Source organism: Lepus europaeus, chromosome 9, assembly GCF_033115175.1.
Source record: "Lepus europaeus isolate LE1 chromosome 9, mLepTim1.pri, whole genome shotgun sequence".
In the NCBI taxonomy this organism is placed as follows: Eukaryota; Metazoa; Chordata; class Mammalia; order Lagomorpha; family Leporidae; genus Lepus; species Lepus europaeus.
In genome coordinates, this window is record NC_084835.1 from 77,444,747 (window position 1) to 77,466,816 (window position 22,070).

A 22,070-nucleotide genomic window follows, 5' to 3' on the forward strand; every position below is an offset into this window, starting at 1 on the left:
AGTCTCTTGAGATATGGATGTTGCAGGCAAACAATGGCTGCATTTACTAGGCTGCTATATGTATGCTTACAGTGCTTGTAATTGAGGATGATTATGGTTAATGACTCCAGTAATGTGCACTTTCAAACCAGCAGGACAATGTAATTTGTATCAAACCTATTCAGTATCTCTTCAGGCATTTTGCCTGGTTTAATCTTAGCCCAGCACTGGCTGCAGAGGGATGCTCTGGAAGCCTCACAGCTGGCTCAAATTAAAGATTTTGTGGAATCCTCAGACCATCCTCCCCCAACCCCTTCTGTATATCCAGAAGTAAATAAAGCTGTTTGAGAATTCATATCAGCTGGATGGCTCAGGGCTTCCCATAGTTAAATGTGACAGAACCAAGATCCTTAGTCCCCCAAACACTAGGTTTTAGCATGAAGAGAAGAAGCAGAACATCTGCCTGTGATGAGGTGTTGGCCAACAACAGCTACACTTCTTGGTAAAAAGGAGTTGTTTTGCATTTCACTAGACTGTGAAGCATAACATTCTGCGAGGCTTCTCAGAAGATGAAAATAATTGATAATCAAAATATGTCCAAGCACCATTTGTATGACTAGGAGGAAATCCCTTACAAACATTGTTGTTTGTGGTAACAACTCAGTAGTAATGTAGAAACTTAGAAAACAGATGAATATTTAAAATGAGAAGTTTTTTTAAAAATATGAGGTTAAGAACTATAAACATGTAAAAAAGAATGGAATCCTGTCTTTTGCAATAAAATGAAGGCAACTGGAAGCCATTATGCTTTGTGAAATAAGGCAGTCTCAAAAAGGCAAATATCATATGCTTGCTCTGAGATGTGGTAGTTAATACAGGATACAAAAAATGTATAGGGATGAAATGGACATCTTGTGGTGTGATTGCTGTTTTTAGCCCTTATTTATACTCCCTTGGGACTGTGATCTTCTTATTTCTTGAATGTTATGGTTACTGGTGAATTAAACTCTTGCATATAGAGTGGATTGAAATTATATCTATGCAAAAATTAAAGAACAAAAGGCAAGGAGGAAAGAGGAGATTTGAGGGAGGGAGAGGAGTAGGAGAAAAGTATGGTTATCTTCTTAGAACTATACCTATGAAATACATGAAATCTGGTCTCTTTATAATAATAAAAATTTAAAAATTGAAAAACAGCATAAACATTGCTGGTTTCCGTCTTCCTTCCTTCCTTCCTTCCTTCCTTCCTTCCTTCCTTCCTTCCTTCCTTTCTCCCTTCCTGCTTTCCTGCCTTCCTGCCTTCCTGCCTTCTGCCTTCTGCCTTCCTCTCTTTTATTTTACTTTTGGCTTATTGCCATTTTAGGAAGCATGAAGGGATACTTCTTTTCTATACTCTTGTGCCTGTAATTTTCACAGACTCTTCAGAAGTACTGAAGAATGGCCAGAGATCTATACATAAATGAGATGGAAAATATGTGAAAGGCCAAAGTCTCAAGATAATTATAATTCTGAAGACAAACAGCTATTGTGCTCCACTCCTCAGATTTGTAAGTTCAGTTTTTCCTTCTGTGTAGGCAAGTGCAAATCACTGCATTTCATTAGTTTCAATCTAAACAATTTCTGTCTATGATAAAAGTAAGAAGATATTGCAAAGTGGTCAATGTGTAGGCATATTGTGGATTTGGTGAAGGTAAATGGTGTAGAGAGACCGTTTGATATGTGAAAGGAACAATAGTTTTTTGGTAACAAGTAGTTAAAAATATCAGTGTGAATAACTGAGATGATTATAACACCATGATATATTTTTCATACAGACATTTTTGACATTTATTTTATTTTTAAATGTTCATAAATCAAATTGGTTTGCTCTTGAATGTTCATTCATATCATATGAAGTGCAAAGTTCATAACATACATCTTATATCAAATTTTGGATTATGTCATTCAGTTCCTATAATACAACTTTGAATGTGAACATGTAATTGTTTGACTGTAAATGACTCAAGCTAAATTAACAGTAATTGGCCACATGTTGTCTAGCATGGAAATGCTGTCATTTCTTATGTGAAAACTATTTTTTTAAAGTCACTTGGTATAAAGACTCATTGGTAATTGTCAGAATTTAATGATTCTACCAGCTGACTGAAAAAAACCCTCTTATACAACCAGGTAAGATATTAATATGATAACTTTTTAATGTTCTTGTTATATTTTGTTATATATTCAGTTTTATGGTTCCATAGTAAAATACCTAAGATATGCTAACTTCATATACATAGTGGCTTGCTTTAATTCATGGTTCTCGAAATTCACATCAAAGATCAGGGGATGGGGGCATTTATTTGGCCTCTGGTGACAATGTTCTTGCTGGCAGAATTCTGAAGTGATGCAGAGCATAGCATGGTGAAAACAGGGAACATGTCTAGCTACATCCATGTTGTCTCTTGCAAGCCAACAGGATTTTATCATGGGAGCTCCATCTAATTACCTAATTCAATTTAGTCATATCCCAAAGATCTCAGTTCCGAACACCACAACTGAATTAGGTTTTCACTCTCCTTGTATCATCAGCATAAAACTTTGGCACTTAATGCCCATGGTTTGGGGAGCCAAATATTTAAACTATGGAAATCATATTTTTTAATGGAAAAGGTTTATTGGGGGAAACCTGACAGACGGGAGGGAAGAGGCATAGAGGGAAAAAGAGAGAGAAGGAGAGTGTAAGAGAAAGATTCAGAGAGAGAGATCAAGATACAGACAGAGAAAGAGACAGATATCAGGAGATAGAGAGAGTAGAAATCATATTTTAAGACAGGTTTGAAAACTGCAACTCTTAAAGATTCAAAGGAGAGCTATTATAGTTCAATGTAAAATAAGATACGTAATTGTTGAACTGATAGATTACAGTTAAGCTATGTAATCTATAAGAGAAAGTCTTTCGGCAAGCGCCGCCATAGCTCAATAGGCTAATCCTCCGCCTGCAGCGCTGGCACCCCAGGTTCTAGTCCCGGTCGGGGCGCCAGATTCTGTCCTGGTTGCTCCTCTTCCAGTCCAACTCTCTGCTATGGCCCGGGAGTGCAGTGGAGGATGGCCCAAGTGCTTGGGCCCTGCACCCCCATGGGAGACCAGGAGAAGCACCTGGCTCCTGGCTTCGGATCAGTGTGATGTGCCGGCCGCGGCGGCCATTGGGGGGTGAACCAATGGAAAAGGAATACCTTTCTCTCTGTCTCTCTCTCTCACTGTCCACTCTGCCTGTCAAAAAATTAAAAAAAAATAAATAAATAAAGAGAAAGTCTTTCAAACTTTTGAAATGTTTAAAGTATGACTATAATTCCCTTGATACTTTATCTAACAATTCCCTAAACTCTCTCCAGCAATTTGGGGGGGAGGGTTCCCAATAATTTTCTCAATTTTATACATATATGCAGTTCTATATACTTAGGAGAGCTAAACAATGTTCTAAGGCACTTGGAACTGTACAAGTGTCCTATAATATTAAAACACCAGGTAGAGCATAAATAACATAAATACTAGTACAGAATAAAAGAAAGATTATGTATGATCTTTCTTTCAGGCTACAATATGGACTACGTGTACATATGTGTGTGTACTTGTAGATATTTTTACCTGTCTAATGTATATAATACAGGGTGCATATTAAGAACAACAAAGCAAGAGAAACCGTGTTATTAATAAGTGTGCAGTTCCAGTTATTTACATTCAGAGATATTGTGACTTTGTAATAGTTACCCCTCCAGCACTTGATTACCATCCCATCTTGAATGATCTTTAGGGATATTGATGGCCAATGCCTTGGATTAACTCCCAGTTTAGAATGTTAAAGAATACTCATCCTAGGCTCCCTTGGTGCTGGTACTCTGCCCATAACTGAGAATTTCTTACCAGATTCATCCACACAGGGACTGGAAGGGGATGGGTCTTTCTTTCCTTCAGCAGATGTGGCACAGATCCATGCTCTGTGCATATTGACATTGTTCTGTGCATGTTGAACAGCAACAGCAAAATTTCTGCTGAAATAGTCCTGTGATATAAGTAGATATTTTGCTGGCTTTCTTGCTTCTGGGCATATAATTTTGAAATTGAAATGTTCTATATTAAACCAATTTCTGCTTAAATTAGCTGGAATGGACTCTGGGATCTAAATTGAAGAAACTAGATTAACAAAATGTGAAATTTAAAAGTTTACTTTCATGTACTTGAACACTGTTTTTCATCCAGATGCTGTATTTCATGATTAGGCAACAGCAATCCAATCAAAATTTTATTTTTAGAAACTTTACCTATGACTTCCATGCTGAATAAGTCAGCTGTTATTTCAGGTGTCCCTGGTCCAAGCACATTTGTGCTTTCAAATTCTAGTTTGATAGGATCAATTGCAGAAAGATATTTTTGCAAATGTATGTTGGCATCACAGTGGCAGCCCTATCATCAAGTTATCTGTTCTTCTGGAGACTAGTCTGCTTATGAAATATTGAAATCAAACTCATGTGCACTATCACTACACTTAATTGAGAGCTGAATTTCTTTAGAATTACCCTGCATCTTAATACCTCTGCTTTGGCCAAGTTAATGTCAAGTCCCATAGGTCAGTGAAGATCTATTTGCTCCTCTAAAGAAAGGAAAATATGCTTTTGTGTTCTGGTTCTAATTCTCCCTGATTCGTATTCTGTTCATGCTCCTATGGTTTGTTTCGTAAACTTTTCTTTTTTTTTAAAGATATTCCGTAACAGCTGTCTCCTTGTATAAAGACATTTTTAAATAGCATTATATATTTCCATTTCTTTGCTCTAAACTATTTCAATGTTATAAAACTTTCTAAAGTTGCAAATGTCCCACTTAATACTGACTTAATGCTAGAAAAATATTATGATGCATCATCCAACGGTGTTCCTTTCTGATCACCTAATGTTTAAAACCAGTTGGTAGGCATTGTCTTTTTATGTTCTTTGATGTTTCGCTGAATCAGAGGCAAAATCACCACTGTCTTCCTTTAATTATTTGAGCCTAGGAAAAATCATCATGAAATTTCTGATATGTAGCCACTCTCTACAGATGATACTCTTGCTTTTCAGATAGTCTTGAATTATCGTTAGGGATAACACGTGCTTACATTTTGACAGTCTCCCAGATCAAAATAATTGTAATAGGTCAGTGGAGAGGCAGTCACCATTGGTCTTTTCAAGATATATAGCATCCTCAGACCTTGAAATAAGGGAACTGAAATGTTAACTACATTAATAATGTCATAAAAGGGGACTTTGGTGATGTATGAGACTGAAGAGGTCAGTCCACATTTATCAGGCCTCTAAGTATATACTGATGTAAAATGAAAGGTCAGACTAGCTAGATTAAACTTATGTTTCTCAAACATTTGGAACTGATACAATTCTCTCCCCCATTTATAGCATGCTATGTTTTATCTTTTATATGTTGTGGATACACACAATGATAGTAAATAAAACACCAAATACTTATAGAAAGACTGACTTGGAAGTTTCCAATCTGCTTTCAGAAAGACACTAATGTGTCAAGTTCTCCTTCTTCCCTGAAGTTTTATTACCATTATTATTGTTACATAAGAAAATGTTTTAAATTGCCAGTAATTTCTTGGACATTTGCTTGTGATTACTTCTTCAGATAGCAGACTGTTGAAACAATCTCATCGAATATAGAAAAAGACTAAATTGTAACACTTTTTCTTTTTCTCTTGGAAATTATTTTTCCCTAATGCCAGCTGGTAACCTTTCGTTGCTTGACACTCTGCACAGGGCATTCTGCAAAAAGGCACTTTCACGTTGACACTTCAGAGCCTACATTCAGCATATTGTGTGAATGGTTAGGAAATACTAGAACACTTTTGTTTTTAAAAATAAGTTCCTTTGAGAAAGAGAACATGCCTGGTCTCAGATTTCATTTTTCCATGCCAAGTGTGTACATTAGAAATACTCTTACATTCCCATTTTTCAGTTACATAGGAGTATTCACATCAAGTGCATTTAGTGATAGATTTTCTTTTTTAAATTCATCTTTTTGACAATTTTCACCTCTTGGCTTAATTCAAAATCGGTAATGCATTTTATGGTGTAAGAGCAGTATTGGTGGCAGTTCATTTTCTCAACATTAAGGAAGAATTTTGTCAGCACTGCAACTTAAGGAGGGTGTGGATGATCTGAGGTAGGAAGCAGTTTTAAGCTCTGTAGATGAAAATGATAGAAATTTTTACTTTTTTTTTTTTTTTGACAGGCAGAGTGGACAGTGAGAGAGAGAGACAGAGAGAAAGGTCTTCCTTTGCCGTTGGTTCACCCTCCAATGGCCGCCGCGGCCGGCGCACTGCGGCCGATGGCAGGAGCCAGGGGTTTATCCTGGTCTCCCATGGGGTGCAGGGCCCAAGGACTTGGGCCATCCTCCACTGCACGCCCTGGCCACAGCAGAGAACTGGCCTGGAAGAGGGGCAACCGGGACAGAATCCGGCACCCCAACCGGGACTAGAACCCGGTGTGCCGGCGCCGCAAGGCGGAGGATTAGCCTAGTGAGTCACGGCGCCGGCCGGAAATTTTTACTTTTTAAAACTTATCTTTATTGATTTCATCGTATTCTGTACTTTTATTTCATAGTGCAAGCCATAGTTTGCATAGATATATATATATTTATTTGCATGAACATTAAAGGCATTCCATAATATTTATAAAATGCTTTAATAGGCAATAAGTATAATCATCAAAAAAGTGTCTTCATTAATATTAAAGTTAGGAAACAACAAAACTTTTAAAATTTGTATATTTAGCACATATTTACCATATTTCATACTCTTCATTCTTTTGGGTGCACCTAAATTTCCATCTGGTTTCATTTTTCTTTTTCTTAAAGGACATTTTGTCTAGCATTTTTATAGTGCTGATGTGATTTATATGCCTAAAAGAGCCTTCCTTTTTCAAAGACAATTTGCTAGATTTAGAATTCCAGGTTTACAGTGTTTTTTTTTCCCCAGTACTCTAAAGATGTTGCATCATTCTGAAAAACATGTATATAGAACTTTTAAATTGTCTCAGACATCAATTTTATGGGTAACAGTAAGTGAATCAGAAACATGTGTATTGTATTTTCTTCTGTACAAGGAAGACTGAAACCTTAGTGTCTGAAATGGTTGTTGAAATTTTCTGTTTTCTGATGTGAGTAAAGTGATAAAAATTTTGGAATGTTAAAATAATTACTCATGGGGTTATTAGTCAAGGTTCTACAAAAAAAAAAAAACCAAAAAACAAAAAAACAGAACCAAGAGTTGTGTGTGTATATGTGTGTGTGCACACACACATGTATGCAGACACACAGAGAAGGTTATCTTTTTCAGATGATCTCAGTCTTTTTTTAAGTCCTTCAAACACTTTCACCCACATTATGGAGGATAATCTATTTTTATTTAAAATCTACTGATTCAGGCCAGCACTGCGGCTCACTAAGCTAATCCTCCGCCTGCGGTGCCAGCACTCCAGGTTCTAGTCCCTGTTGGGGCGCTGGATTCTGTCCTGGTTGCTCCTCTTCCAATCCAGTTCTCTGCCATGGCCCAGGAAGGCAGTGGAGGATGGCCCAAGTGCTTGGTCCCAACACCTGCGTGGGAGACCAGGAGAAGCACCTGGCTTCTGGCTTCAGATGGGCGCAGCGTGCAGGCCATAGTGGCCATTTGGGGGATGAACCAACGGAAGGAAGACCTTTCTCTCTGTCTCTCTCTCTTTCACTGTCTAACTCTGCCTGTCAAAATAAATCTACTGATTCATATATGAATCTTACTTAAAAATATTTTCATAGAAACATATAGACTATTGTCTAACCAAACATTTGGGCACCATGGTATAGTCAAGGTGACCCTTAAATTTGACCACCATCTAAGACATTATCAGTCTGTGTTCACCAAGAATTTGAGTAATTTCCTGAACCTCTCTTCAAAGTAGACATTGGCATTAAGTTTAAAATAATTTGAGGAGTATGTATGCGTTTGGTATAGACAAGACACTTGTTGGGTTGCTTACATTTCTTAGAGTGCCTGGGTTTGTGTCCTGGCTCTACTGTTGATTCCAGCTTCCTGCTTATGCACACCTTGGAGAGTAGCTGGTGATGGTTCAGTTCCTCCTGTACTTGATCTTAGCCAAAAGGCTGAGAAGCAATGGTTCAATTACTCCTGTAACCCACATGAGAGATGCAGGCTGAGTTCCAGATTCTGACTTCAGCCTAACCCAGGTTTGGCTGTTGTGGGCATCTGAGAAGTGAATCCATAGATGGAATATTTCTTTCAGTTGCTTTCTTTTTCTCAGTCTGTCTTCACTTCACATAGACAAAACAATTAAAATATGAATACCTTGCATTCCTTTTCCTCAATTCTCAACAATTCTTTAATTGTGATATACTTTCATTTCCAATACGCCCTTTCTCCATGTCTCTTTCTTCTTCTCAGCTCTTGAATCTTAGCACATTAATGCAGAGCAGCATTCTTATTTTGATTACTTTTCATGAGAGGGGAAGGTACAATGCCATAATCCATTCAACAGTTATGAATCTCTAGTACCAGTTCATTAGAGCTAATACACTCTTTAAGACTAATCTTTTGTACATTGTAGTGTGTGTTTGTGTGTGCTCATGCACATGTGTGTTAATTCTCTTCAAATAAAATGTATTTATTTTTCCAATATAGTATTTCTAAAGTAGAAGACAGAATTTTTTTCAGAGCTCAGAGAATGTAAAGTAATAATTATATAAGTGGATATCAAGGCATTTCAGAGCTAATTAATGCTGTTCCAAGCAGAGAAAAGTGTAGGCAGAAATAAAAATTTGGGAAACCAGGATATAGGGTTCAAAAGTGTTACATGTTATACTCATCCATAGAAAAGGGCCTCTGCAATTAAAAATGGAAGTTAATTTCCTTGATCTTTGCTTCAATATTGCACACCACTGTCTGAGAGGAGACACTGTTACACTGTAGTGGAAGGCACTTCTGGAACGCATTTGTGAATCTCAGTGTCTTTGTTCTGTACTACATCTATTGACAAGGTGTCTCTTAAAGCAAATATTTGGCAAAATATTAGTTTGTACATTTTAAGATATCACACTCGACTGCTTATTGAGCCTTAAAAATGTATTCAAATGTCTGAGTAGAAGCTTCCTATTATATAAAAAAGATAGCAAACTTCTGAATATAAGTGTCTCATGTGGAAACCAATAACAGTTGAACTACTTTAATCATGTTATATTTTTCTGTCTCCTGTTTCAAATATTTTTACAAGGCCACTAAGGGCTCAGAATAGAAGGGATACTTAGTTGCCAAGGTACATTCCTGGGTAAGTGGCCAAAGAAGTAACCAGGTAACCCCAGCCCGACATTTCTGATGATATGTGACATCATCTTCACCATTTGTTCCCTATTTCTTTATAATTTGCTCATTTATTGATCACTGCCTGACATTTATTGCATTGTTTCCTCACCTCCCTTACTTATGCTTAGCCCAAAGCCCTCTTGAGCATGTTCTCCATGCTCTAGTAAAAATTATTTTTCCTATACTCCTGAAATGAACTCTACCCCTGGCTATGAGCTCATGATTCTGATGTGCAATTCTATTATTCAGGAATCATGATGCTCTTATTGGTACCATCTGCACAGTCCATTGTTCACATCTTGGGTCTTTATTTCTCATATCTGAACTTTTAGAAAGATGATGTGATGACAGTACCATCTGTGTTCCTAAGCCTTTCATCTTCAACCCAAGGTGGGAGAATTCTTAAGTAATATCCATCTCAGTATGGGTCAGTAGGAGGGTGATATGGATAATAACATGGACAAGCCCTTTGGGAAGATAACACAAACACTAGCAGTGATCCATATTCAGACATTTAAAAACTTTGAGAAATCACTGAAAATCTTTTAGTTTTAAAGATGTATTTATTTATTGTGATTTGTGAAAGTCACAGTTATACAGAGAGAGCGAGAGAGAAAGAGAGGATCTTTCATCCACTGGTTCACTTTCCTGATGACTATCATGGCCAGAGCTGGGACAAACTGAAACCGAAAGCTAAGAGCTTCTTCCAGGTCCTCCATATGGGTAGCAGAGGCCCAAGCACTTGCGCCATTTTCCATTGCTTTCTCAGGCCATTAGCAGGGAGCAGGATTGGAAGTAGAGCAGCTGGCACATGAACTGGTATCCATAAGTGGCTTTATCTGTGACCAAACAGTGCCAGCCTCATCAAACATATTTCTATTCCAAGGCCCATATTCTTTTACACAGGATTTTTCACCCTGGAAAGCTTTGTGCAAACGTTTGTGAAGAGTCACACCTTGGTTCTTTGGGCTCTGGAGCTCAGTCTTTTGGTGCATAGTTTTCCTAAGCCACTATCTTTCAAATTGTTTCCTGCTTCCTCATCTTCTTTTTCACCTATGGGGATGTCATAAGAAGATATATGGTGTATGGGCCTGTGCCACGGCTCAATAGGCTAATCCTCTGCCTTGCGGCACCTGCACACCGGGTTCTAGTCCCAGTCGGGGTGCCGGATTCTGTCCCAGTTGCCCCTCTTCCAGGCCAGTTCTCTGCTATGGCCTGGGAGTGCAGTGGAGGATGGCCCAAGTGCTTGGGCCCTGCACCCCATGGGAGACCAGGAGAAGCACCTGGCTCCTGGCTTCAGATCAGTGCGATGCGCTGGCCGCAGTGCTCCAGCCGTGGCGGCCATTGGAGGGTGAACCAACCGCAAAAGGAAGATCTTTCTCTCTGTCTCTCTCTCTCTCTCACTGTCCACTCTGCCTGTCCAAAAAAAAAATAATAATAATAATAAAGTGGATTCATTAACTTCACTTACTCCTGGCTACTTTAAACAAAAAGAAAAGAAAATATATGGTGTAAAGTATAGTAGATTTAACCAGAATCAAAGTGTTAGAACTGATTTCTTGTTCTAACATTGGAAATAACTTCTAGCATTTGGTTCACATTAAACCATCTTTAGAACTGCATTTTTTCAAATGAAAAACTAGTGTAATGGGGTGGTAATTGTATAGCATCAGAATGTCAGTTGACTTTTAAGTTGGAATTTATCTTTTCCCTCGCATGTAAGTAAGATTTGAAGTGACATTTCGAAAAATCTTCAGCGTTTTTAAAAGAAAACACACTGTTTTCAGTTTACTTTGTCTTTTAAAAGGACAGCATTTCACTATGATGTTTAGCTAAATTGTATGCTCTCTATAAACACTCTAGAAGTTATAATAATGTTATCCATTTAAAATACTTCAAGAGCTACCATGTGGGTTATATTTAAAGATCATTGTTCTGAAGCAATAGCATAGAATGAGATGCTAAGCTATCAACAGCCTATATTGGTGACAAACATAATTGTATATAAATGTTTTTATGTGATGCATAGACACAAGTATTTGACAAGTACATGTCATTAAATTCAAATTTATTTATCGCTGCTGTTCTTTGCAAAGGATTTCATGCAAATTAATATTTTCCTTGATTGATTCTTTCATTGTGAATATATTTCACTTATGAAAAGTCATATTAATCTGATAGGCTCATGGTTTAACCATTTTCCTTATTAAGGACATTCACTATTTCTTCATTAAATTAACAGTTTAATTTTTTAGAAATTGTCCTATGAATGATTTAAATGGTGGCAGGCTTCCTTAGTATGTTTTGCTTTAAAAAGCATAGCCTTGTTTCTGGAACAATTGTACAGTGGAAATGCAATGACCTTGATGTACCACACATTTGTCTAAAAGAGAGTTTAGTTTGCTTTCCTTTATCACATACTTTGAATGTGTAGTGCTTTCCAGGCACTGTGATAAGCACTAGAAATACAAAGACAAAAAGATTGCCTTCCAGAAACTCACTGTTTTATGTAGGAGAGAAATTCATCAGGGCAGCATGATTGAACTTACTCTTACAAGGCAGCCCCCCATTATCCATGGGGAATACATTCCAAGACCTTCAGTGAGTGCCTGAAATCATAGATAGTACTAAACCCTACATATAATATGATTTTTTTCTGTATAGATGTACCTAGGATAAAAATTATAGATTTATAAATTAGGCAAAGTAAGAGATTAACAGCAATAACTAATAAAATTGAATGATTATAAATACTGTAATAAATGTGATGTGGATACAGTCTACATATACTATGATTTTTTTCTGTATAGATGTACCTAGGATAAAAATTATAGATTTATAAATTAGGCAAAGTAAGAGATTAACAGCAATAACTAATAAAATTGAATGATTATAAATACTATAATAAATGTGATGTGGATACAGTCTCTCCCTCAAAATATCTTATTATCTAGTAATTCCAAGCCAGTCCAAAACTACTGCTGAATCTGTATAACTATACCTCACTTGCAGTAAATGTTTAAGCTCATTCTTCTTTTTTAAAATATAATATTTGTTTATTTATTTGAAAGGGATTTGAAAGGGAGTGTAAGAGGGAAAGAGAGAGAGAAGGAGAGAGAGAGAGAGAGAGAGAGAGAGAGAGAGAGAGAGAGAAGGGTTGAGAGGGAAAGAGCATTTCTAGCTGGTGATTCACTTCACAAATGGCTGCAGTGGCCAGGGCAGATCCAGGCCAAAGCCAGGCACCTGGAACTCTATCTGGGTCTCTCACATGGGTGGCAAGGACCCAAGTACTTGGGCCATCCTTCACTGCTTTTCCAGGTACAATAGCAGAAAGTTGGATCAGAAATGAAGTCCTTGGTACTTGATATGGGAATCTGGCATTGTAGGTGGAGCTTAGCTTGCTATGTTGCAACACCAATCCCACACCCTTCTTTTTAAGATTATGTGAAATGGTCCAGTGCCTACAAGTCAAGGTGAATGATATAGACATTATAATGCAGTGCCAATGTGATGAGGTGAATGATATAGGCATTATGTAGTATTAGGATGCTATTAACCTTCTGATAATATATCCTAAAGTAGATTATCTGCTTCAGGCGATCCTAAATCATTGATCTGGGTTAAAGCTGATGGCTGGATGACAAGTGCAAGACATACTGATGGGGTTGGGGATCCTCAATAGCCGAAGTGTTTTGTTTTCTTTTTTTGCTTTTGTTTTTGTTTTGTTTGTTGCTGAAAAGTTTAAGAAGCACATTATAATCAGAAGTTGTCACATTTCTTTTTATTTATCAAAGCATTATTGTAGAGGTTGCAATCCCTCAGTGATCAGATTGTTGACTTTAATGCTGTGCTCCATTTGAGGATTGTATTCCATAATATTGTTCTTTAACATCCACACAGTTGGAAACATACTGGCATATTTTGGTAATGCCCATGTTGATTGTTCTGCTTCCATTTCTTCTTTGCCTTGCTTTCTTCTGTAGATGACTCAACAAGCCCTTCCAATTCCTCACTTGTTGTCATCGCTCAGTGATCTTCTAATTCTTTAAAAAGCACATTGACGAATCCAATATATATATATATATATATATATATATATATATATATATATATTTGACAGGCAGAGTGGAGAGTGAGAGAGAGAGACAGAGAGAAAGGTATTCCTTTGCCTTGGTTCACCCTCCAATGGCTGCCGCAGCCAGCGAGCTGCGGCCAGCACACCGCGCTGATCCGAAGGCAGGAGCCAGGTGCTTCTCCTGGTCTCCCATGTGGTACAGGGCCCAAGTACTTTGGCCATCCCCCACTGCACTCCCAGGCCACAGAAGAGAGCTGGCCTAGAAGAGGGGCAACCGGGACAGAATCCGGCGCCCCGACCGGGACTAGAACCCAGTGTGCTAGCACCACAGGCGGAGGATTAGCCTAGTGAGCCGCGGCGCCGGCCATATGTTTTGTTCCATGAACAACTTTCCTAACTTCTCCATTGACCCCTGATAAATCTGTAAACTTATTCATTAATGATTTCACTTCATACATTCTTATAGCAGATAGTTATAGTTTCTGCTTTTAACACATCCATTGTAGCTTTGATAAATATTTTTGCATCAGCCATAGTGAATGATTTCCCAACACTGCATTGTCTAGATGAGTCCTGCATCAATTGCTAAGGAAATGTAATTAAATAGCATCAAATGTATATGGCCTTGATAAATGGAATAATGTCTTGGTCAAGGAGCTGGAGCAAAAAGGTTGAACTAGGAAATAAAAATACAACCACAATATATTATTTAAATAGTAAAAAAAAAGTTAGGATGACTAGGTGCATTTTCTATATTTAAAAGGACTTTAAATTCCACCTCATCTTGTTCTAAGTGATTTTTATTTTATTTTCTATTTCTAGGATGAAGCATTGGTGAAATGATTCTATATACAAGATGGCTGTCACCCTTACTTTCTGATTAGGATGACAGAACACAAGTAAGTTTTGTTTGTAATTTTGAAAGGAAAAGGGACTCTTCAATCTTTATACCACATGTGATTTTTTTTCATGGCTTATTAAGTATATAATTTTTACTTCTTTACTTAAACAAAACATTTTATAACTTTTTTTAGCCTATCCAAAGAGCTACCATTACTATCCTTGCATTCCAGGACTATTAAGCGAACTAAATGTTACTTGGATATTAGTACTACAATATGGTGACAGTGGAACTATTAATTGAAACAGTTACTAAGTGACTAGGAGGCATTCAGTGTAAATAGTAGGGATAAACTGGAAAAAAGGGATGATTCGTGTCCCAGGCAAGATGGAGCAGGATGGGGCACAGGGTGCCATGCAATTTAAGATATATTATTTCTGGAATTTTCCAATTAATATTTTGGACTTGAATTATTGATAGATAACTAAAGTCTTTGAAGGCTAAATCACGGATAAGATGGGACTGCTCTGCCTCTTTTCTTTTAGCGTATCAACATGTAAGTAAATAAAGGTAAAGAAATGAATTCACAGCCGGCCTTCGAGCTCCAGCAATGCAAAACGGCAGCCACCATGGGCTCGGATAATTTACGAAAGAAGAATATACAGCCTTAAAATAGAATGTGCACCCAAATACCCAGAAGCCCCCCCCCTTTGTATGATTTGTAACAAAAATTAATATGAACGGAGTTAATAGTTCTAATGGAGTGGTGGACCCGAGAGCCATCTCTGTGCTAGCGAAGTGGCAGAACTCGTACAGCATCCGAGTGGTGCTATATGAGCAGCGGCGCCTGATGATGGCCAAGGAGAACATGAAGCCGCCTCAGCCACCCAAGGGGCAGTGCTATAGCAACTGAGCGGGGGCCGGACCGGCCCAGCCCTGGCCGCGCCCTCCACAGTAGGAATCTTCTAGGTTCATCCTGTAGGCCTCAAAGTACTGGAAAGGAAGCTCCCATGCAAAGGCGATTTATCTAAAGATGCTGTAAATAATACTAATTTTTTGTCCATTTGAAATATATAAATTGTGCTATAACAGCATCCTGCCGAGTGTAACCACTGTCCACGTAGCTGAACTTCGGGATCAAGAACGCATAGTTCAGTTGACGCCCATCGTCAGCGGTGGGACACGGCTAACTCAGCTGTGAAGACACATCACAGGATGCCTTGCTGCTGACGGCCTGGCCTGGACCTCTGCTCCCCCAACCCCGCGCCCCCTCCACGGCAGCCCTCCGGTGTGGGCTGGCTCCTGAGAGTGGAGGTGATGGTTTCAGGGGGACTACCCTTGGGTATGGGGGTGCCTTGCACCCTAGTTTCTTTCTTTCTTTCTTTCTTTCTTTCTTTCTTTCTTTCTTTCTTTCTTTCTTTCTTTCTTTCTTTCTTTCTTCCTTTCTTTGTATTAAATGATGTTCTTTCCAAGCCATTGTCCCTTCCCCTCCTCCACTCACGCCCTGGGCCGAAGCATAGATTGTAACTCACACTCACCCACCCCACCCCGCTCCCCTCGAAAATTGGCCTTCAGGGAGGAATTCATGGCTTTCCCGGATCTTTCTCCCCCACTCTTTGTTGAGGGGCGCTGCTTCCCCCTTCCTCACCGCCCCCGGGGCCCTGCCACCCCCGGACCCCGCACTCCCCGTGCCCGTCCATGCAGAGGCCAGAAGCCGTCAGGGAAGGCTGGGGGGTCTCTGACGTCCTTCGTGGAGCTGGGACCCAGCCCGGGAGATGAAGGCCCGGCCGTCTGCCCTCGTCAGCTGCTCACGCGGCCTCGCGGCTCAGGTTCTGAGGGGGCACAAGAAGGGCGGCAGGGTGCCCGCCCAGATCTGCGGCTCCCCAAGTCCTTGGTGGTTAAGCCCGGGGAGAGGCCACTCGAGGACATGCAGCCCACAGGAGCCCTCCGAATCGCGCTCTCCCTGTCATTGCTGTGGCTTCCCACTTGGAAGACGTTTGAAACAGGGCTCCGGCTCACTCAGCCCTGCAGTGCGTCGGGCCTAGTTTGGAATCAGACAACTGGAGCGGAAAGAATCTTCGATCCGGACGCTTGGTGCTGGTGCTGCCACCCCCTCGGTTGTCCGCAGAGCGTGAGGGCTCTGGCTCGGCTCGCGGCCGCGTGTTCCCCCTTCCGGTCAGGACCACTGCATGCTGACTTGGGGATGCGCACCAGTGTGACGGAGTCGCCGTGTCCCAAGGTTTTTTTTTTTTTTTTTTTTTTAATTTAGTATTTGCGTTAATAAACTGTCTTTTGAAGCAGCAGCTGTACATCTGAGAAGCAGCTGTTTCCATTCAGCGTTTCCGGGGAACCAGTTCAAGGAGGCGACGTCGGGCGGTAAAGTCTAACAGCACTGTTGCATGTGCAGCCTTTTCATTGTCAGACCATTGCCTGATTTTAATATAATAAAGTGTGCGTTAAGATTTAAAAAAAAAAAATGAATTCACAACCAACAGCATGGGAGGAAGTCCTATTGGTGAAAGTTTTAACAAATTTCTGGCAGGATAACAGAGATGTATGTGTGAGTAATTAATCAAAGAACAACAAATTTCTTCTAGAATTCTTAGAAAGTAGCTCATAACTAATAAAAAAACAGATTTCTTCAGCAGAACCCTCAAAGAAGCAGCAAACTAAGAGATGCAGATACTTTGATGAATGTGCAGAATAAATATGTTTGCGAGGACAGTGATTCATAGAGATTGTATAGAGCAGAAGTAAACCACCGGCATCTCTTGCTACGTCTCTGCTCTCAATGATCAATATTGAGGACTTTAACCTATGTACAAATCCAAATTTGGCAAAGCTGTCTGAAGAAAGTAAGAGTGATTACAAATGTAATAGAGACACAATCTTTCTAGTATCTTATTATAAAGTTTGGATTAGCTACCCAGATTGACCAGAATTTCATGAAAATACTGCAAATATAAAAATGAACAATGGACATGGACTAAGTAAAAACTGACAATAATGAAATAGGAGTAATTTACAAAATCAAAAATTTTTTAAACATATTATGGAAATACTGAGGTTAATTCAAGAAGTCTCTGCACACAGAAACTAATAATAGCAATAATAAAGAAAAGAACAATAATAAGGAAAATCATAAAAGTCTTAGAAATTTGAAGTTGCTAATAGACTAACATATTGCTGAGGAAATTGGGGTAGATACATATGAAGTAATTACTTATTTGCTATAACTATAAAAAACAGAAAAAGTAAGATTAGTTTAGGATGTCTAACATTACTAATAGAAGTTCTTGCAAAAGTGTGAAGGGAACAGAGGTGAATGATCAAAGATAAAGTATGAAAAATTACTTCTAAAAGGGAGAAATATATCTAATTGACATAAGGTTACCAAGCACTATTCCTCAAAATATCAACCCTTTATCATTAGATATAACAAAAACAAACATCAAAGATCCTAAAATCACCTTTAAATGACAGATAATCAGACTATCATTAACTGACCATCATACATGAAAATGGAGAAATGCTTTCAAAGTTCTTAGGGGTAATGATTTTCAGCATAGACATATATAGCTAGCCATACTTTTCTAAAAATGCTAGAAATGAAAAAAAATATTTTAAAACCTGAAAGAATCCATTAAGATTAGTTGGAAAAAAAAATCTACCTTAAGAAGTTAATTGAGGGTATGTTCTAGCAAATTAAATGAATAAACCAAGAAATAATGTGAAATTCAGGAAATAATAAATGTAGTAGAATAGAGAATTCTGATATACGACATTGTAGTTCTAAAATCTAATTTTAGACCATTGGACCAGAAGAAAATGTATGTGTGTGTGTATACATGTAGTTTAGCAACACACACACATACATACACACACACATTGTGTGTTTTTAAATCAGAAAACAAGTAACATTTTCTTTCTTTTACTGTTTACAATTTTATGATAGTCATAGATGAATTAAATGTGGAAATATTTTTAAATAGTTGCTCTAGATAGAGCAATTGGATCTGAGAGATATAAGGCAGTGTTAATGTTAATTTTATTCCACACTCTTTAGTAATATTTGATTTTTCAAATTTTTATATATTCATTTTACAAAAATAAAGTCAATTTATGAAAGTAATTACAATATAAAGAGGTAAACTTATTGATATAAACACAAGAGTCTATGTAAATACATTCAGAGAGTGATGGTTAATACTAATTTTTCTCTTCCCATATTTATTTTAATAAACTATTTATAATTCAAGGTCATGAATTTGAGTTTTCTGTTTGGGAGACATAATGTACTTTCTCAAATTCATTAAGTCTAGGTGTTTATTTTTACATTGATCAATGAAAGTTAATAAGGCTTAATGCTCTTTTATCTCTTATGAGCATAACTTATTTTACTCTTAACTATTATTATTTTTATTAATTCTTGTATTATTTTAATATATTGCTGGTTATAATAACTCTTTAATAATAATTTTCTTCCATTTGTGTGCTCTCAAATGTTTTCACAAAACATTTAACATTTTACAGGATAAAGTTAAGGAAAGATTGGGGCTGGCATTGTGGCACAGTGGATAAAGCCTCCACCTGTGATGCTGGCATCCCATATGGGCATTGGTTCGTGTCTCAGCTGCTCATTTCCTAACGATTTCACTGCTAATGGCCTGGAAAAAGCAATGGAAAAATGACCCAAGTACTTGAGCCTTTGCCATCCACAAGGGAGACCCAGATGAAGCTTCTGTTTCCTGGCTTCATCCTGGTTTTGCCCCTACCATTGCTGCCATTTGGGGAATGAACCTGCAGAAGGAAGATCTTGCCTCACCTCCTCCTTTCTGTCTCTCCCTCTTTCTGTAACTCTGAGTTTCAAACAGGCAAATAAATATTTTTGGGATATTAAAGATTAAAATCTTAATGTAAAACTATCACGTTGAATGCCACTTTAAACATGCTCATTTATGCTCTGCCCAAATGCTCCCAAGAAAATGCTCTTTTATTTTTAAAATGATTTGCGTTCTAGTCCACTGTATTTGTTTTATTTTTTGTAAAACAATTTTTATTTAGTTATTTGTGAGAAAGTTACAAACAGAGAGGGAGATACAGACAGAAAGGTCTTCCATCTACTTGTTCCTTCCCAAATGAATGCAATGGCTGGAGCTGTGCTGATCTGAAGCCAGGAGCCAGGAGCTTCTTCTGGGTCCCCCACAAGGTTTCAGGGGCCTAAGCCCTTGGGCCATCTTCCACTGCTTTCCCAGACCATTAGCTGAGAGTTGGATTGGAAGAGGGGCAGCTGGACGGGAACCAGTGTCCTCATGAGATGCCAGCACCACAGGTGGAGGCTTAGCCTACTATGCCACAACACTGGTCCCCCACTGTATTTCTATTGACATTTATTTGAAAGGCAGAGAGAGACAGACAGCAAGAGACACAGAGAGATCTCCCATCTGCTTTCACAGCCCCTAATTCCCCTGGAGCTGATCCAGGGCCGAAGAACCAGGAACTCAATCCAGGTCTCCCACTTGAAGATCAGGTATTCAAGTATTGGCACATCATCTGCTACCTCCCAAGGTGCTCAGTAGCAACAAGCTGGATTCCAAAGTAGAGCCAAGATTGGAACCCAAGCACTCAGAAGGTGCAAGTGTCCCAACCACTGCACCAAACTCCTGCCCTCTATTATTTTATTCATCAAGTGCATCTCAATAAAAATTGAGTAATCAAAGAACTATTGCAGGTAAGCTCTGTGAAGAGAAGCAACACATCTGGAGTTTTAGACAAAATTTTAAATATCACCATGTCTCTGTATAATGTAGCAATGTAGATAATGTAGCAATGTTTAGATCCTATGTCTGAGCAGCTCATTTTTTAAGCACTTTGTATACATGTCTAAATATACTCTTTTATTGACATCTTAAGCATTAATAGAAAACTTAGGAGTCATGTATTTTACAATTGGTGGAATAGAAAAATCATAGTTGTGAGCCTTATTTCAGAACCTTAGCTAAACCATAAAGACAAATGAGTACCTATAGAATAACTTTTTAGGGAACATTCCTTCAGGGCTTGGTCTAACCTGGTGTCTAAAACAGGTAGTCTGCTCTGTGTTTCTTTAAATGATCATTGGTTGTACTACCTAATTCTATTCATTTTACATTTAGGATACTTGTTTCAAGATTCATGATAAGCTGGTAAAATGGTGCCAAAAACACCCAATTTGAATAGAGCTTATTTTTAGATTTGAGTGCATGAGAAAGATGTTTTTAGAGAGTTGGCAGCTTTTTCATCTTCCCTGGTGAAATGTGTTTTTATTTCTATATAATTACAAAAATATGTAATTTATCCTTTTACATAGAGACCATAGCTGGAGATTGGAGCATAGCCAAAGTGTTGAACATTTTACAGAAGGGACTTAAGGGTAATACAAAAATTATACACTGGCAAGTCTCACCTCTGCACCCGGAAAACAAGTTTAAAAGATTTTGGAAAGTGGAACACAAATCATCTGGGTGAGGAAAATTTGTTAGGAATAAATCAACCTGGGCTTTGCAAATGTAAATCATTCCCTCCCTGTCTTGAAAGACTGTTTTATGATGCTTAACAAAGAGTAAATAAAGGAAGATTGCCAGATGTACTTAATTTAGATTTTCAATACCTCTTAAAAGAGATATTTTTATCCTGAGTATCACCTGACAGTGAGAATCTGTGCCTGCATTTGTAGAACACACAAGAAGCTTTTTTGTCATCTGGCCCATCTACTGTCCAGCATAACTCGAAACCAAAGACTTAGCTGCTACCCCTGGACAAATCTGTTTCTTGTTGCAAATTGATTCTAAGACCCTATATATTCTTGGCAACAGAGAGAAATTTCTGTCAGTAATTAAAAACTGGAGATATGAAAAAAGGCAGGATTATGAATACTGTCTTGTTGCTAGAAGGAAAGAGCTGTCTGCTCATTGGATCAGCATCAAATATTTAATTCATTATTTAGGATAGGAGAGATTGAGCTGATTGTGTCTAATTACTGAGGGCAAAGACTTAGAGGAGATGAAGAATCCTGGGAAACTATTGAAAAGCCAGTAGAAATACACAACACTCACCGATTCTTTTGAGTAAGGAATATAAAAAACAACATTTGAAAATTATATCCTTTATTTTTTTTAACTTTTATTCAAAACAATAAATTTCCAAAGTACAACTTTTGGGTTATAGCAGCTTCTTCCCCCATACCCTCCCTCCTACTCGTGACCATTCCATCTTCCACTCCCTCTCCCATCCCATTCTTCATCAAGGTTCATTTTCAATTATCTTTATATACAGAAGATCAACTTAGTATATACTAACTAAAGATTCCAACATTTTGCACCCACACAGACACTCAAAGTATAAGTACTGAGTATTAGTTATACCATTAATTCACATAGTACAACACATTAAGAACAGATTCTACATGAGGAGTAAGTGCAGTGACTCCCATTGTTGATTTTTGATTTAACAAGTGACACTCTTATTCATGATGTCAGTAATCAACGGAGGCTCTTGTCATGAGCTGCCAAGGCTATAGAAGCCTCTTGAGTTTGCCAACTCCAATCTTATTTAGACAAGGCTATAGTCAAAGTGGAAGTTGTCTCCTCCCTTCAGAGAAAGGTACCTCCTTCTCTGATGGCCCGTTCTTTCTGCTGGGATCTCACTCACAGAGATCTTCAATTTAGGTTTTTTTGTTTGTTTGTTTTGTTTGTTTTGATTTTTTTTTTTTTTTTTTTTTTTTTTTTTTTTTTTTTTTGCAAAAGTGTCTTGGC

The 22,070-nt window shown here is 38.2% G+C and overlaps 2 protein-coding genes across 2 annotated transcripts in view; both read left to right on the forward strand.

Moving 5' to 3' along the window:
- Positions 1-416: 416 nt before the first annotated feature.
- Positions 417-15,190, forward strand: LOC133766337 (ubiquitin-conjugating enzyme E2 variant 1-like). Its single transcript, XM_062200020.1, is given in 3 exon segments — positions 417-481; positions 14,868-14,979; positions 14,981-15,190. Coding segments are annotated over 3 exon segments (387 nt in total).
- Positions 15,191-15,736: 546 nt separating this feature from the next.
- Positions 15,737-22,070, forward strand: part of LOC133766338 (nuclear receptor corepressor 1-like) — a 147,605-nt gene continuing 141,271 nt past the window's right edge. Inside the window, 1 exon segment of the mRNA XM_062200021.1 lies at positions 15,737-16,516. Coding sequence (XP_062056005.1) covers positions 15,737-16,516 — 780 coding nt within the window.